At 35.1% G+C, this 18,125-nt stretch overlaps 1 protein-coding gene across 3 annotated transcripts in view; it reads left to right on the top strand.

Moving 5' to 3' along the window:
• Positions 1-18,125, top strand: part of FAM126B (family with sequence similarity 126, member B) — a 64,665-nt gene that overhangs the window by 12,947 nt on the left and 33,593 nt on the right. For 2 of the 3 annotated variants that reach the window (XM_010860957.1, XM_010860956.1), the window contains exons 3-5: positions 3,049-3,148; positions 11,318-11,394; positions 12,301-12,402. In XM_010860957.1, the coding sequence (XP_010859259.1) occupies positions 11,344-11,394; positions 12,301-12,402 (153 nt within the window). In that variant the 5' untranslated portion in view covers positions 3,049-3,148; positions 11,318-11,343. Of the gene's footprint in view, positions 1-3,048; positions 3,149-11,317; positions 11,395-12,300; positions 12,403-13,137; positions 13,194-18,125 lie in introns of those variants that run through there. The other variant, XM_010860958.1, reaches the window with a different exon arrangement.

Below are 18,125 nucleotides of genomic sequence, written 5' to 3'. Positions count from 1 at the left end.
CAAAGTAATATCTCTACTTTTTAATATGCTGTCTAGGTTGGTCATAGCTTTTCTTCCAAGGAGCAAGTATCTTTTAATTTCATGGCTGCAGACACCATCTGCAGTGATTTTGGAGCCCCCAAAAATAAAGTCTCTCACTGTTCCCATTGTTTCCCCATCTATTTTCTGTGAAATGATGGGACTGGATGCCATGATCTTTGTTTTCTGAATGTTGAGTTTTAAGCCAACTTTTTTGCTTTCCTGTTTGACTTTCATCAAGAGGCCCCTTAGTTCTTCTTTGATTTCTGCTGTAAGGTGGTGTCATCTGCATCATCGTCGTCATTTAGTTGCTAAGTCGTGCCCAATTCTTGTGACCCCATGGACTGTGGCCTGCCAGGATCCTCTGTCCATGGAATTCTCCAGGCAAGAATATTGGAGCGGGTTGCCATTTCCTCCTCCAGGGGATCTTCCCGACCCAGGAATAGAACCCAGGTCTCCTGCATTGCAGGCAGATTCTTTACCAATTGAGCTATGGTATTTCTCGCAGCAGTCTTGATTCCAGCTTGTGCTTCATCCAGCCCAGCTTTTCACATAATGTACTCTGCATGTAAGTTAAATAAGGAGGTGACAGTATACAGCCTTGACGTACACCTTTCCCAATTTGGAACCAGTCTGTTGTTCCATGTCCAGTTCTAACTGTTGCTTCTTGACCTGCATACAGATTTCTTAAGAGTCAGGTCAGGTGGTCTGGTATTCCCATCTCTTGAAGAATTTTCCACAGTTTGTTGTGATCCTACACAGTCAAAAGTTTTGACGTAGTCAATAAAGTAGAAATAGATGTTTTTCTGGAACTCTCTTGCTTTTTGGATGATCCAGTGGGTGTTAGCAATTTGATCTCTGGTTCCTCTGCCTTTTCTAAATCCAGCTTGAACATCTGGAAGTTCACGGTTCACATACTGTTGAAGCCTGCCTTGGAGAATTTTGAGCATTACTTTGCTAGTGTGTGAGATAAGTGCAATTGTGTGGTAGTTTGAACATTCTTTGGCATTTCCTTTCTTTGGGATTGGAATGAAAACTGACCTTTTCCAGTCCTGTGGCCACTGCTGAGTTTTCCAGATTTGCTGGCATATTGAGTGCAGCACTTGCACAGCATCATCTTTTAGGATTTGAAATGGCTCGACTGGAATTCCATTACCTCCTAGATTTGTTCGTAGTGATGCTTCCTAAGGCCCCCTTGACTTTGCATTCCAGGATGCCTGGTTCTAGGTGAGTGATCACACCATTGTGGTTAACTGGGTCATGAAGATCTTTTTTATATTGTTCTTCTGTGTATTCTTGCCACCTCTTCTTAATATCTTCTGCTTCTGTTAGGTCCATACCATTTCTGTCCTTTATCGAGTCCATCTTTGCATGAAATGTTCCCTTGGTATCTCCAGCAGATCTTCCCAACCCAGGGATCAAACCCAGGTTTCCCGCATTGCAGGCAGATTCTTTACCAGCTGAGCCACGAGGGAAGCCCTTTTATTTATTATTGTTATTTTAATTATCATTAGTTATTGTTAATTATGGGCTTCCCTGGTGCCTCAGTTGATAAAGAATTCGCCTGCAATGAGGGAGACCTGGGTTCTGTCCTTGGGTTGGGAAGATCCCCTGGAGAGGGGAACAGCTACCCACTCCAGTATTCTAGACTGAAGAATTCTGAGACAGAGGAGCCTGGCAGCCTACAGTCTGTGAGGTCACAAAGAGTCAGACATGACTGAGCGATTATTGTTATTTATTAATTACTGTAGTTAAAGAACATTCTCTGAATTATTTACTGTAGTTAAAGAACATACTCTGAATTACTTAGTTTTCCTATCATTTGCCCTGTTGTGTTTTCTTGTTTGGTTTTGTTTTCCTCAATAGAGAGCCTAGTATCTGTACCCTTAACCTTGAAAGTCTGTCAGAGACCTATCTCCACAGAGCTTCCCAGCATAGCTATCAAGTCTGCCTGCCTGCACTGCTTCAAAATCTGGCAAATGTCTCGGTGGTTCCAAATTCCCAAAGTTAAAAAGACAGTCTCCTTAACATCAAATGTCTCTTCCCAAAGGGTTACCAATTTCTTGTATATCTTTCCAGAGACATTCTGTTAGTCCTTTTCAAGTTTTTTCCCCATGGCAAAACTTGTCATGAAATAAAAAATTTAATGCGATAGCCCAGTGTGTAAGAGATGAAAAGTCAGCTGCCATTCTTGGAGTAGGAGGTTTCCTGATGCGTCTTCAGTTTGAAAAACTTTGGGGACATTAAAGTGATAACATCATTTAACTCCAAGAGAATTTTATTGCAGTATTCCTTGTATTAAAAAAGTATTTTGTGATGAACTATTTTAAAATGTTAATTTACTTTTGATGTTTTAGATTCTGAAGTTGTGATGAATTTTGAATCAAAGAAGTAGAGTATAATGTGGTCAGCAACTGCATGATAGTAGTTATGACTTCATGAGAAAAGTATACTTTAAGCAGTTTGAAAATAACTTTTAATGGTTTTGTGCCAGAACTTCAAGTAATAGCATTTTCTGTATTCTTTCTCAAAACGATAAACTTTTCAGTCTGTGAAATCCATGCAAAATTGTAATGTAGCTATTTATATTTATTATTTAAGCTCTATTTTATGCTGCATGTTAAAATTTTATTGATTGTTACGTGTGTGTGTGTGTGAGATCACTGTAATGTTTCAAAAATTGGATTTATAGGCTTTTTGACTAGGAAGTAACTTATTTTTGTAGATTATTCAGGTTCAGCTCCAGAAATTTTAAATAGCTTACTCGAAGTCTTTACAGATATTTAATGGTAAATTTGAAACTAAAACTCAGACTTTTCTCCAAATCTGATGTTTTTAAAATAAGTTTGATAATGGTATTTGAGTATCTCCTGGTTCTTATAGAAAACTTAAAAATAATCCTAATTATTTTTTAAATTGGGTACACTGTATTATAAATGTATTTTCAAAATTATTCTTTCTCCTTTATTTTACATTCTTGATAATATTTTCTCTCAGTATTTTACAGTTTTTCATTTTCATTTTTTGTAGAGTTGGAAAATATTTAAGTCTCAACAAATGAATTCCATACTTGAACTCTGCTGCATTCCTGTGCCACCTCCTCCATTAGAACACTGATCTTACAACAGAGGTAAAATCATAGAATTTAACTTTTTAAAGGATAAAGAATGAAGTTCCCATAGTTAGACATGTTGGAATTTTTGGTAATTTTTGGTGGGTAGCTTCTGTTTACAAAATGTTCCCTTGGTATCTCCAATTATCTTAAAGAGATCTCTAGTCTTTCCCATTCTATTGTTTTCCTCTATTTGCATTGACCACTGAGGAAGGCTTTCTTATGTCTTCTTTGAAACTCTGCATTCAAATGGGTATATCTTTCCTTTTCTCCTTTGCTTTTCCCTTCCCTTCTTTTCACAGCTATTTGTAAGGAGTTTTTACCTAGGAGACTTGAAATAATCACATCTTAATTATTGCCTTTTAATTTTACTTTTTGAAAGTGTTTCCTTTTTAATTGTTGTCTTTAAAATGTTTTGTTTCCTAAACTTTGCAGCTCTTAAATTATTGAATTTACTCAGCATAATTGTATTTTCTAACTACATCTAGATCAATGCTGTTTATGAAATTTCTTTGATAATGTCTGTGTTCTACATCTGTGCTTCTAATACAGGAGACACTAGCTACATGCAGCTATTAAGTGCTTGAAATGTGGCTAGTGCAAGTAAGGAATTGGTGGGGTTTTTTTTAATAGTACAGTTTTGTGTTTTTTTTTTTTTTTCTAATTTTTTGGGCCATGCCATGTGGCTTGTAGGATCTTAGTTCTGTGACCAGGGATCAAACTGAGACCCTCTTCTGTGAAAGCTCTGAGTCCTAACCACTGGACAGCCAGGAAATTCTCAGGAATTGATTTTTAAATTTTATTTTATTTTAATTAATTAAAACTGGACAGTGTAGTTTTAATGTTTTACTTAGAATTTGGTATTTACAATAGTAGCATGCGTTAAGTGCTTTGTTTCATACTTATACCTTGAAATATATAGATAATTGTTGACCTTGTTTGAAAATTTGCAATAACAAAACCATTTTTTACTGTCATATGTCACCCTGATAATTGTATAGCTTTGTTTATCCAATAATTTTGGTCCATTAGAAATTCTTGAGAGCAGTTATCATCGTTTAGCTCACTGCTGTCTGTTAACTTATTTAATCTTTAAAAAAAATTATTTGACATAGGTAATTCCCATTTTATAAATGAGGGATTTGAGACCACAGATTAGTTAAGTAACTTTCTCAATATAACTTGAAGGTCATGGAGCTGGAATTCAAACTCAGGCAGTCTAGAGCAAAAGCCTGTACTCTTCATAACCAGTAGGCCATACTGCCTGTTAACTGAGTGACTAACAAGTCACTCAGTTGTGCCCGACTCTTTGTGACCCTGTGGACAGTAGTCCATCAGGGGGCTCTGTCCATGGAATTCTCCAGGCAAGAATACTGGAGTGGGTAGTCATTCTCTTCTCCTGATCTTCCTGACCCAGGGATACGAACCGGGGTCTCCTGCATTGCAGGTGGATTCTTTATCATCTGAGCTACCAGGGAAGCCTAGTTCTCTCTAAATTGTCAGTTTCTAAAGAAGAATACATATACTGATGATCAGCTAAGACACAATATATATCTGTCTAGGTAGTGAAGAACTTACTGTACTTGTACAAATATTGTGAGTTTGCTTTCTGACAAGTAGTTATTGACCTCTTTAAGATCATGTTTCAGCACTTTATTTTTTTTATTTTGTTTTATTCAGATCTTGCTAATAAAGGTTGCCATTTCCATGGTCACCAAAAAGATAATCATTTTCTGTGATAGACTTTTTAATTTGTTTCATACTCTGAAAGTGAGGCAGTATGGGCCTGAATTGATCTGCATGCTAGAATATCAGCTTGATTTTTGCTTTTAAATATAGCTTTTATATACCAGGTGATGGGATGAGTATAATATGCAGCAGAAGAAATTATTTTCAGAATTCTGTATTGTCTGTTTAAATAAAAAGAGTACTTGCAGTATGTTAATAACTATGTTCATAGCCACCTCTAAATGCTAAAAGATGCTGATTCTAGTTAGAAGACATATATTTAAATTTTTTCTTTGTAACCGACTGGTTACAAAAGAAGGTACTAAAATATATTTATAGGATTTTAGATTTAGAAAGTAACTTATTATTGTAGCAACCTGAAGCCCAAAGGGTTTAAGTTATTTGTCCAAGATCGTATAAGCTTTGTGGTTCATTGATTCAGCAAATAGACATTAAAGTGAAAGTGAAGTCGCTCAGTCGTGTCTAACTCTTTGCGACCCCATGGACCGTAGCCTATCAGGCTCCTCTGTCCATGGGATTTTCTAGGCAAGAGTGCTGGAGTGGATTGCCATTTCCTTCTCCAGGGGATCTTCCGACCCAGGAATTGAACCCAGGTCTCCTGCACTGCAGGCAGACGCTTTACCGTCTGAGCCACCAGGGAAGTTCTAAATAGACATTAAGTACCTGTTATATGTCTGGATACCATAAAATACTTGTTAGCTTGGAGTTCATAGTGAGCACTTAATTGCGAGCAGAACAGAAAATGACCCTTCTATTCTCATGGGATTTGTAATCTGTTAGGAAAGATAGACAACAAGTAGTAAGGTTTAGTAAGCAAGGTATAAAATCCATGTCCATAGGAAGAAAATGAACTGTATTTGTTTGAATGGAAAATACTGGAGAAGGGGAATACTGTCTAGATAAGTGGTCAAGAAAGGCCTGCTGAGACTAACAGGATTGGAATAGTTATTGTAGGACAGCACTACAGGCTGGAACAGAATCCCTGGTGTGAAGGTGTGCATGAAGTGATAGAGACACTGAGAAGTGAATATGATCAGAACAGAAAGCCCTGGGGGGAGAAGTATGAGCTGTAAGAAAGGGACAATTACATTTTTCAACTATAGATTTTAGTAGGTATTAAATTCAAATTCCAGCTCTGCCACTTAAATTGTGTTGCCATGTGTGGATCACTCAAACTTTACACTTTAATTTTCTTATCTGTTAGATAGGGATAACAGCTATTTTATAGTACATAGTATTCTGAAGATTAATTATGTACTGCTCGTAGTAGATACTTATTCAGTGTTTACCTTAAGACATCTATTACCTGTCTTTTTGAAGTGCAAGAAATGAAACACAAGGTTTAAGTATAGCTGGTAAGGGGGTACGATGATTTAAACATAGTTAGAATGATGTCCAAACTTTCAGTTCAAAGATAAATAGGTCATAGGTATGTAATGCACACATAGGGAACATAGTCAATAATATCGTAGCAAATTTGTGTGGTGAGGGTTGGTAACTGGTTTTATTTCAATGATCTTTTCATAATGTATAAAAATATCAAATTGCTGACATAAACCTGAAACTAGTATAATATTGTATGTTAATTATAACTCAATTTAAAAAAATAAACATAGCTAGAGTTAGTGACCTAAAGCCTAATCTGGCTCCAGAGTCTGTGCTCAGTATGTGTCCTGGGAATCCTTTAAGTGGATCTGTGGAGTTAAAACTATTTTTCATATTAATACTAAGATAGTATTTGACTTCTTCACCATCATTCTCTGGTGAATATACCTTGAAGATTTCCAGCAACAGATTGGATGCAGAGGCAAGTATAAAATTTGCAGAAATTGTAAAACAGCACTGTTCTTGTCACTAGAGTTGTTTTTGTTTTGGAAAAATAAAGTTTCTTTTTAAAATGTTATTTGTTAACATGTAATGGACTTATATAATAAACTTGAATTTAATGGATTTATGTAATAAACTTGAATTTAATGAATTAATAAGCTTATAAAATGTAGGAGTGAAACAGTGTCTACTGAGACAAAAAATCGAGTCTAAACCACTACATTCTATTTCCTGTCGTTAAATCAGATAAAGTCCAAAAAGTAGCTGATACAGTGTTTATACTTAAAAGGCTTGCTGATAACTTTCTTTTTTCTCACTTTCAAGACACATTTTTTCACATTTTTGAAATCAAGATGTATATTGTCCAAATATGCTTTTCATCAGCCAGGCAAGTAATTTTGAAATAGCAGTAATCATTCATATTTGGTGTTTTGGGAATTTAGCTTTGTGTAATCATTTATTCAGTTATCGTTTCAGTTGATCTTAGGTAAACCACATAGGGTTGAATTGTTAACTGAATTTTTGCCCCTAATTGTTACTTAAAATGTCTACAAAATATCACAGTATAATACAGTTTTGCAGTAATAATTTTCTCAGTAGAAGATTGCCTGACACATGGCAGTTAATTCAAAGACGGCAAAATTGCCAGATCTCTGTCTCTAATTTCACACCTGAGCAAGGTTACTATGAATGACTCCTACATCTGGGAGAATATCTGCCTGTCAGAAGTTTCTGGATGATTTTGAAAGAGGCTCTTAGCTTCCATCTGTATTTAATTTGGAAAAAATAAAATTATTAAGCTTAATTAAACAGAAAATGCAGAAGATATTTCAGGTTTTGTTATGACCAAAAATAAGTGTCATTACAAAGGTGCTAAATAAATTGAGTTCATAAGCACAGATAATTAAATCAGATGTTTGAGTGCCTGCTATGTGCACAGTGCCTGTCCTTGTGACGTACAAATTCTAGTGGGAAAGCCAATAATAAGTAAATAATTGGAACATTGTATGTTAACTATGCCTCATTAAAAAAAAAGATTATTTACAGATTTTGCTAAAATGATATGAAGGAAAGGACAGAGTGTTAAGGGTTGGAGGGAAGAGCATATAGAGGCAGCCAGTATAAATAGACACAGGGGACTTCTATGAAGAGGTTAACATTGAACAGCCATATACAAAGAACTAGGAGAATGTGGCAAGTGTAAAGAGACTAAAGGTGGCCAGAAATGTAAAGGATAATTTTTAAAAGTCTTATGGGATTATATGGATAAGCTTGTGCTCTTATCCTTTAGTTAAGCATTTTGTTTCATTTTAATAAAGGGTTATTTCTTATTTTCTACTTATATTTGTTAATAAACTACTGTCTTAAAATTAGTATCATAAAATCAGGTAAGTATGATGTTTTGGTTATAATTATTATTAACACCACTATATTCTTCTGTCTAAAGTTAATTAACTTGCAGTCACATTAAAAAAAACAACAGTATTGATAGAAATCAAAGTGATTTGACATTGCAAATTTGTTTTTATGGGAGATATCATATAGAAATTTAAAATGAGAAATTTAACTTGGATGTAATACTTTTTTTTTTTAAACTGAAGGTAGTCATCAGGATTACTTGGGGAACTTTTTCAAACTGTATATTCCGGGCCCTGTATCAGTTAGGGATTCCAGTGCAGTATATATCAGATTAAAAAGTTTTGTGTTTCTTTCAAAAAATAATGTTTGATTTTCTTTTTAATTTTTAAAAGCTGTTGATGTTCTTTGTAAAGAATTTGAAAATTTTTTGATTAATTGTAGTTGCTTTTGTTTTCCTTTTCTATAAAGAAGTCAGTGTAGTCAAAGTATAGATATTTCCTAAAACATATAAATAATCATAATTTAAGTCATTTTCAGTATTTTAAATATTTATCTAAAAACTTGTTCATTTTGTTTTTTTAAGTATTTATTTGTGTGTGTGTAACTATAGCTAGTTTGAAATGATGAAAAAGAATCACAGTTGCAGCAAGAAACTATAAACTGTTGACCCTTAAACAACACTGGTTTGAACTCAGCAAATCCACTTATACTCAGATTTTTTCAGTAAATAGATGCAGTGCTACATGGTACATGGTTGGTTGAATATGCTGATAGGGAGGGCCAGCTGTGGGAATTGAGTATCCTTGGATTTTGGTTTTCACAGTGGATCTGGAACCAACCAACAGAGAAGATTTTACTTAGGAATCAACTTAATTTGAATGTTCTGATCTGTATGAAGAAAACACAGAATTTATACAGGCATAAAAAAGAAGATTTTTAATAAAGAGCAATGCTATGCTTCTGTATTGGATGACTCGATGATGTGAGGATGTCATTTGAAATTAATTTGTAAATTTAATTCCTATGAGGATGGAGTACAGAAAAAAAACTTACAGTACAAGTCTAATATTTAACTGGAAGAATAAAGCAGGCAATAATAACGAAATACATTTTTAGGAAAAAATATGGGACATGTACTATTATAAAGTGTTAGTCATTCAGTCGTGTCCAACTCTTTGTGACCCCATAGAGTGTATCAGATCAGATCAGATCAGATCAGTCGCTCAGTCGTGTCTGACTCTTTGCAACCCCATGAATTGCAGCACGCCAGGCCTCCCTGTCCATAGAGTGTATAAAGTGCATTATAAAGCCACAGTAATTAAAATACTATAGTCCTGGTACAAAATTGGGAATAACAGCTCATAAATAGTTCCAAATATATGTGGGACTTTTTGTTGTTGTTCAGTCGCTAAGTCGTGTCCGACTCTTTGTGACCCCAGGGACTGTAGCACGCCAGGCTTCCCTGTGCTTCACTATCTCCCGGCGTCTGCTCAAACTCATGTCCATTAACTTGGTGATGCCATAAGGGTATGGGAAATTTCCTAACTGAAATACCATTATTAAATATAAAATAATTGATCATTCCTTGATTTAGTATCATCCAGTATTAAGTAATAAGTCATACAATAAGTCATGTTTAACCTTTTCCAATTATGTTAAGCTCTTTTTTAATGTTTGAATCAGAATCCAAATAAGATTCATATTTTGGTTATTGATTTTTTTTAACATCCCTTTTAATCCATTCATTTTCCTTTTGTAGTTTATTTGAATAAATCTGTCAGCCCATCTTAAAAGCATTTGCTACTTGAAAATAAGGAGCATTTCTTATTCCTTTTTGTACTCCTTGTTACAGTGCATTATATATGGGTATTTAGGGAATGTTGGGGGATTAGAAAATCCAGTTTCTTTTTTTGGATAGAAATTTATTATGAAATGTTACACATTCAGGAAATATTTTCTTTTTAGTAAAGGAACTTTCATTTCAGTTGCTTTGGAGACATTTCCCTCCCTGCTCAAGAAATTTCTTTTTTCTTTTGGTTACCCTTTTGAGTCATAAATTAAAAACCCCAAATCTTTGTTGTCTGCCTCACTTAAAAAATAATACATATGTATTGTTACATTTTTGTAATTCAGAATCAGACAACTAGAATATCCTCAGTTAATCCTTCCCTCAGAGGTAAACACTGAGTAGTTTATATATTTTTCCTCCCAGCTTTTCACATTTATATAATTTTTGATGGAATTATAACTTATATACTATTATACAACTTGCTTTTTCTACCTGGACATTTTTCCATTTTAGAAAACATAAATCTACCTTCTTCAATGGCCTTATTTTGTATAGTGTGTATATATGTGTATGTTTATCATCATTTTGCTGTACATATATGACCCTTGATTTCTAACTTTTTTACCTTTGTAAAAATCTGTCCCATTGTTTATTCTATTATGTATAACTTATTCCAGTTGTATATTTGGTAAAAGCAAGGCTTCCCTTTAGTTCAGTCAGTAAAGAATCTGCCTGTAATGCAGGAGACCTGGGTTCGATTCCTGGGTTGGGAAGATCCCCTGGAAAAGGAAATGGCAACCGACTCCAGTATTCTTGCCTGGAAAATCCCATGGACACAGGAGCCTGGAAGGTTACAGTCTGTGGGGTCACAAGAGTCGGACACAACTGAACGACTAAACACACAGTGTGACTAGGCATGGACTGTACATTTGTCTTGGGTAATATGCAGTTTGATTTTACTTAGTAAACTAGCTTTTGTTACTTTGGAATTTAGTTGTTGGGGAAAATATAAAAGCATTAGGAAATTAGGTTTCAAACATATCGTTAAAGATAGAACTTATTTCTTTATAAACAGTTTTGTTTTAATTGAACACTAGTCTGAAACTGGAGCTTGCCCAGTGGCTCAGCAGTAAAGAATTCACCTGCGATGCAGGAGCTGCAGGAGACACAGGTCGGTCTTTGGGACGGGAAGGTCCCCTCGAGTGGGGCATGGCAACCCACTCGAGTATTCTTGCCTGGAGAATTCCATGGACAGAGGAGTCTGGCAGACTTCAGTCCATGGGTTGCAAAGAGTCAGACATGACTGAAGCTACTTCCAGGAAGGCAGTCTAAAAGTAAGCCTCCTTATCTAAAATATGCACTAGATGAGTTTCTCCTTAAATGAAAGGCACACATCATTTACTTTGATAGTTTCTGTAAGTAACACTGTCCTCAAATTCAGTGCTTTTTTTTTTTTCTTCCAGAAAAGAGGAATAGAAGGTAGAAGAAGATGCTGGGATCTGAACGTGGTGTTGTGGAAGAATGGTTATCAGAATTCAAGGTAAATTGCATTGAGGATGAGAATGTGTTATATGATTTGTATGTTGTAATTCAGTGTATATATGTTCATGGAGAAACTGAAACAAAAGTTATAAAGTGGGAATGGCAATATATGAAATAACTTGTTTCTGTAATTAAACCTCTTTAAAAAGACACTAATGTGAATAATTGCAAAAGACCCTGATGCTGGGAAAGATGGAGGGCAAGAGGAGAAAGGAGCAACAGAGATGGTTGGATGACTTTACCGACTCAGTGGACATGAGTTTGAACAAATGTGGGAGATAGTGAAGGACAGGGAAGCCTGCTGTGCTGCAGAGTACATGGGGTCACAAACAGTCAGACATGACTTAGCAACTCAGCAACAACAACAAATGTGAATTATGGCCAGAAGATAATATGTAAAAATGAATCTAGTTGTTAGGATTGATAAGGTAATATATAAATTTTAAGATACATTCAATAAAAGAAGGGAAGCCTCCAAGCTTTAATAAGGCACAGAAATCAAATTTGTGCCTTATATTTTTATTTCCTGTGATTAAAAATCACTCATTAATTTGACTAAAAACTGTATAATTTATTAACACTATAGATATAAGTGTTTTGTGAAAATAAAATACAGGAATTGAAGTTATCCCACACTGTTTTTTTTTAGACTAAAGTGATTCATTTCAGCAAAGCTTGTGTAATACGTGATTTCTAATCATTTCTCATGGTTGACTAGTTAGAAGAATTGTATAACATCCTAATTTATTTGTTTTATTAGCTCATGGTTATTTCATGTATTAATTATTTTTTACTTTTCTTAGTTGACTCTGTTATAAATCTTTTTGAGAAGGACTCATAAATTTAAGTTTTTGACTTCTCAAATATTAAGTTCACTTTAAGTTTCCTTTGATTTTTGTTTTAGGCATTACCTGACACTCAGATCACCAATTATGCGGCAACTTTACACCGGAAAAAAACACTGGTACCAGCCCTCTATAAAGTTATTCAAGACTCAAATAATGAGGTAGGACAGTTTATAAGAAAAATGATTTTATTGTACTACATAAGAAATACGTGTACTAAAACACATATATGTAAGTTTTGTAGTTTTCTTTAAGTTTTGTTTAATCCTTCCAATGGGACTGGAAAACTTTCTTTCTGCTGTTTTTCATTCTGATAGTTGCTTTGGCTTTCCCCATGACCCCCCTCTCCATGTTTTTTAATGTTTTGATTAAATTTGTTATGGTTGAGGACAATACATTTTGATTCTTGGTTTGAGTGACCACCATCTTAGGAGAGTATTTATTTAATTTGAAACTTTACTCTGTTTCCTATTTTGGAATGTTTCCTTTCCTGGAATCTAAATTTTAGCCATACACGGTTTGAGATTTATTTAAGTATTGTTTGCAGTCCTTCTATTGACAATATAGAACTCTGTGTAATCACTCTAATTAGAGAATTCAGTCAAACTGGTAATGTGAAATGCTGCTGCTAGTAAACTTAGCTTGAAAATGACCAGAGAAAGCCTAAATAATCACAATAAATAAACTTAGAAAAAGAGTTTGCTGTTGTTTAGCCTTGTGCTAGAAGGGGGAAAAAAGTGCAGCTATTGACTCTATATGTTAACTTATGCAAAATACACACATTACCTTTCCATTAACATAATAGTATGACATACAGTTTTATCACCACTGGATTCATGTATGCTTTAAAATGAAATGAAAGGAACACACAGGAAAGTAGCTTCTTATCTTCCCAGATACAGCCTCCAAGAGTGCCTCTGCTGTGTACTGGAGTGAGTTTGAAGAAGTTCAGGTAATCATCTCCTAACCAGCAGCTTAACTTAAAGTGCATCTTCATTTTTGTCCTATCACTAAAAGCTTGCTTATTGACCTCTTTCTTTCCTATCTCCTAAACTTGGATTGGCTCTCAGTTGGGCTTGTATCTGTTGCTATTTGTAGCAGCAACCGCAGGACTCATTTGCTTCTTTTTCTCTTGCTGTGTATTTTTGAATGTTTTGTAACTTTAGGTATGATAAGGGACACATATGCATATCTTTCTTGGTCAGGAGTTTTCAGAATTCTGTGTGAATATTGAATGTATGTATTCCCTTGTTTTGTCTTAACATGAAGCTTTGCTTATTAAAATATATTTGTTTTATGCTTTATTTTTAAATTGTAAGTTCTTCATGGGCAGGGGTTATATATTTTTATACCTGTTTATATATATATATATGTATGTATGTTAATTCCCTAGAATGTAGTATTTTATCACTAGTAAATATTGATTAGAAGAATAGTGAAATACATGGAGGGAATTCCTTGGCCAAGTTCTAATCACTGGACTGCCAGGAAATTCCTGTAGAAGTTTAATATTCCATATCATGGCCAACCTGTACTATATAACTTGTTTAATCTCTAGACCAACATGTTACTTTTTCTGCTTTCCCTCCTTCCAGATCCCTTAGTCACTGCAGCAGTTCTGCTTCTTCTGCTTCCAGAAAACCATTGACCCTACTGCTTCTTTATGATTTAATTATTCTTCTGCCTCCCTGCAGATGTCTCACTTCCCTCTTTTCTTAGCTACATTTTCATGGTCCATCATTATAGTCATTTCCTTGCACACATTCTCAGCTTCTTTGCTTCTCATTCCCTTAATTCATTTTTTTTGGGCAAAATCTCAACACTGGATAAAATCTACCCATCCATCTACTTCATGCCTGTACCTGAGCAACTCAGCGTACCTGGAGAAAACAGTTTTGTTGACTTTCTCCACTTAAATGCAGGACTGAAAATTAAAAATGAGCATATTTCATTGTACACTTTCCCACTGTTCATTTTATTCCTTCTTTTTCCTCACACTTATCACCCTTCCTCATTTTCAGTTTACTTTCTGTGTCGTTATAAAAGAAGGAAATAGTTGGAAACTATTTTCCTACTCAACTCTGCCGCTCTGCCAGCATCTCTAGTCAGACTCTCCTGCTATTTCTGCTATTTAGTGGATGAAGTGTCTCAGATTGTATCAAAAACTATCTCTTCCACTTGGGCCTGGATCTCATCTTCTCTAACCACCTCAAAGATTGCTCCTGCAATTGCCAGCTCTTTTTCTTCTGTAGATTTTTTTTCCTTTCTTGATGAAAGGAATATGATAAACGACAATATTCTATTTTTAAAAAACCTTCCTTGATTTGCCTCCTATTTTATTATCTACACCATTTTTCTGTCCTCCTTCCCAGTGAACTTTATAGTATTCCTGTTCAGCCTCTGCCTACTTGTGCTCATTTCCTCTCCTCATATTTTTTCATTACCCACTCATATTTGGATTCAGTCTCCATTATTCCACCCAAACTGCTCTCAATGCATTCATCCTATGGCATGCCTCTTAGTAATTATCATGTCAAAACTATTTGCTAAGTTTGAGGAAAGTGTAAATTATTCTTAACATCTTTTGCTGTAGGTGATAGCACCATTTAAGTATGTGTTAGTTGCTCAGTTGTGTCTGACTCTTTGCAACCCCATGGACTATAGCCCACCAGGCTCCTCTGTCCATGGGGTTCTCCAGGAAAGAATACTGGAGTGGGTTGTCATCCCCTTCTCCAGGGGATCTTCCTAACCCATGGATTGAACCTGCATCTCCTATATTGGCAAGAGGATTCTTTACCATCTGAGCCACCAGGGAAACCCTATCTACTTATATTTCTGTCTATTTATTTACGTATTTATATGCTGTGCCACATGGCATGTGGGATCTTAGTTCCCCAGCCACAGATTAAACCCAGGCCCTTGGCAGTGAAAGCATAGAGTCCTGACCACGGGAACTGCCAGGGAAGCACCTTTCTCTTTTTCAAATTCTGTGGGGAGGTCATTTCTGATTCTGAGAAACTGAGAACATGATAGCATGATACATATGCTTGGAATTAAAGATTTTAACAGTACATTGGCAAGTTTTTAATAGTCTTATTTGCAGTGGTATCTGAAAATTTACTGGATTGCCAGTCACTCCCCTGCCCTCCTTTTAAACAAAAAAAGTACTAATTTTGGTTAATCTATATTTCTTTGCAGTGCTTATTAAAATACAGTCTCTACATGCTAATGTACTTGCTACTGAGGACAGGAAATAAGGTCTTTATAACATAGACAAATCATAATAGTACCACAGCCAATGAAATTTACAGAAGGCAATTTTAGAGTCTTACTAAAGAGGAAAGTAGATTTAAAACATGGACATATATTTTTAATACATAAATTTATGAAGGCAACAATGTTTAATTCCCCTAAAGAGCTGAATGTATTCAGTACTTTAAAAAGTTACCAGCAGTTGGCCATTTTCAAAAGTTCATCACTTCATTATTGGCACTGCATAGACTGTACTGCTTGAAATTAAGCAATCCTCACCTCTTCCTCCACCTCCTTTCTGGTATAAGAAGAGTCGTATAGTGAAAACATCATCTGTGTCAAAAGATCTGAATTCTGGTGTCTTTCTCCACCACTAATTTCTGTGACCTTGGACAAATTGTCTGACTGGTCTAGACTTCAGTGTAAGGGGAGAGTTGGCATTTTTTTAAGATGTTAAATCCTGTGATAGTGATTTCATATAAAGCATTTGGTGGTTAGTAGACTATAAAGTATGTAAATTTTTTTTAGCTTTAGAGTTCTTAAGAGTTAAGCTTAAGTCATCTAAATAATATTAACTGTACAATCAATATAGGATTTGTTGACTTGAATTTACTATTGTGAAAGTAATGACTTTATTCTGAAATGTTAGATTATTAGAAACATATATATCTACATTCAAGCAGTTTTACAAGGGTGTATATATATTATCATTTAGAATAGAAGTGTATAAATTATTGAATTATTCCTTTTTTTAAAGCTACTATTACATTATTATATGTAAAATAGATAACTAATATGGACTTACTGTATAACACAGGGAACCCTACTCAATAATTCTGTAATGACCAATATGAGAAAAGAATCTAAAAAATAGTGGATATTTTGTTAAAATGTCTAATTTGAAGAATGTCTCTCATGACAACCATTAACAGTGAATACTCCTCCTTTAGTATGTTAAATGATACCTTTGACTTAGTCCAGTAATTTTTTTCCACTATTACACCTAAGCTCATCCTTTAGTCAGTCACTCAGTCATGTCAGTCAGTCATGTCTGACTGTTTGTGACCCCATGGACTATAGCCCACCTGGCTCCTCCATCTTACAAAACTCCAGAATACTGGAGTGGGTAGCCACTCCCTTCTCCAGGGGACCTTCCTAACCCAGGGATTGGGTCTCCCACACTGCAGGCAGATTCTTTACCTTCCGAGCCACCAAGGAAGCCAAAGCTTATCCCTTAGGTCTGTCAAACTTTAACAAATTGATTTAAATACAGTTCTGTGAGAACTTCCAAGGGCCAAGATCGTATGTTTCATCCTTCTTAAACCACGAAGCTACTTCCTAAATCTTACAGTTTGAATGAAGTAGGCCCTCTTTAAATTTTAGATGGTTAATAAATACAAGAAAAGGATTCAGCAAAATAAAAAGAGTGGGTATATATATATGTGTAACTGATTCACTGTGCTATATACCTCAAACTAATACAACCTTGTAAATCAGCTATACTCCAATAAAAATTTTTTAAAAAACAAAAACTGGTGTTAAATTTCAATTTAAACATTATTTTATAGTTTCCTCTCAGTGTCTTATCTGCATTTTAAGATCATAGGCAGTTTTGTATAGTCTAGCAGTTTTGTGAAGTTATTCAAGCAACACCATTCTAAATTAACAGTACAAGTTTAGGAGGAAGGAAGAGGTTTATTTAAACTGCTCATTTTCTTCTTAAGATTATAAAGTTCCTTATGTCATATTTTGTGATATTATATGAAAAATTATCAAGTTAAACATTGGAAAAGCTATTTCTATATATTTCCTCCGTTTCAAAGTCTTTCCAGTAAATACAATTAGCAAGACTTAAGTCAGTCTTAAAATATAAAAGTAATCTATTTTACTTATATGTCTTTAAATGAAAAGGTCAGTTTTCATTCCAATCCCAAAGAAAGGCAATGCCAAAAAATGCTCAGACTACCACACAGTTGCACTCATCTCACATGCTAGTAAAGTAATGCTCAAAATTCTCCAAGCCAGGCTTCAGTAATACATGAACCACAAACTTCCACATGTTGAAGCTGGTTTTAGAAAAGGCAGAGGAACTAGAGATCAAATTGCCAGCACCCGCTGGATCATGGAAAAAGCAAGAGAGTTCCAGAAAAACATCTATTTCTGCTTTATTGACTATGCCAAAGCCTTTGTGTGGATCACAAGAAACTGGAAAATTCTGAAAGAGATGGGAATACCAGACCACCTGACCTGCCTCTTGAGAAACCTATATGCAGGTCAGGAAGCAACAGTTAGAACTGGACATGGAACAATGACTGGTTCCAAATAGGAAAAGGAGTACGTCAAGGCTGTATATTGTCGCCCTGTTTATTTAACTTCTGTGCAGAGTACATCATGAGAAATGCTGGGCTGGAAGAAGCACAAGCTGGAATCAAGACTGCCAGGAGAAATATCAATAATCTCAGATATGCAGATGACCAACCTAGACAGCATATTAAAAAGCAGAGATGTTACTTTGCCAACAAAGGTCCGTCTAGTCAAGGCTATGGTTTTTCCAGTAGTCATGTATGGATGTGAGAGTTGGACTATAAAGAAAGCTGAGCGCAGAAGAATTGATGCTTTTGAACTATGGTGT

This window comes from Bison bison, unplaced genomic scaffold (genome assembly GCF_000754665.1).
Source record: "Bison bison bison isolate TAMUID 2011002044 unplaced genomic scaffold, Bison_UMD1.0 scf7180017864471, whole genome shotgun sequence".
Taxonomy (NCBI): domain Eukaryota; kingdom Metazoa; phylum Chordata; class Mammalia; order Artiodactyla; family Bovidae; genus Bison; species Bison bison.
The sequence above is the reverse complement of the archived record's forward strand: the minus strand, read 5'-3'. Positions and strand labels throughout refer to the sequence as shown.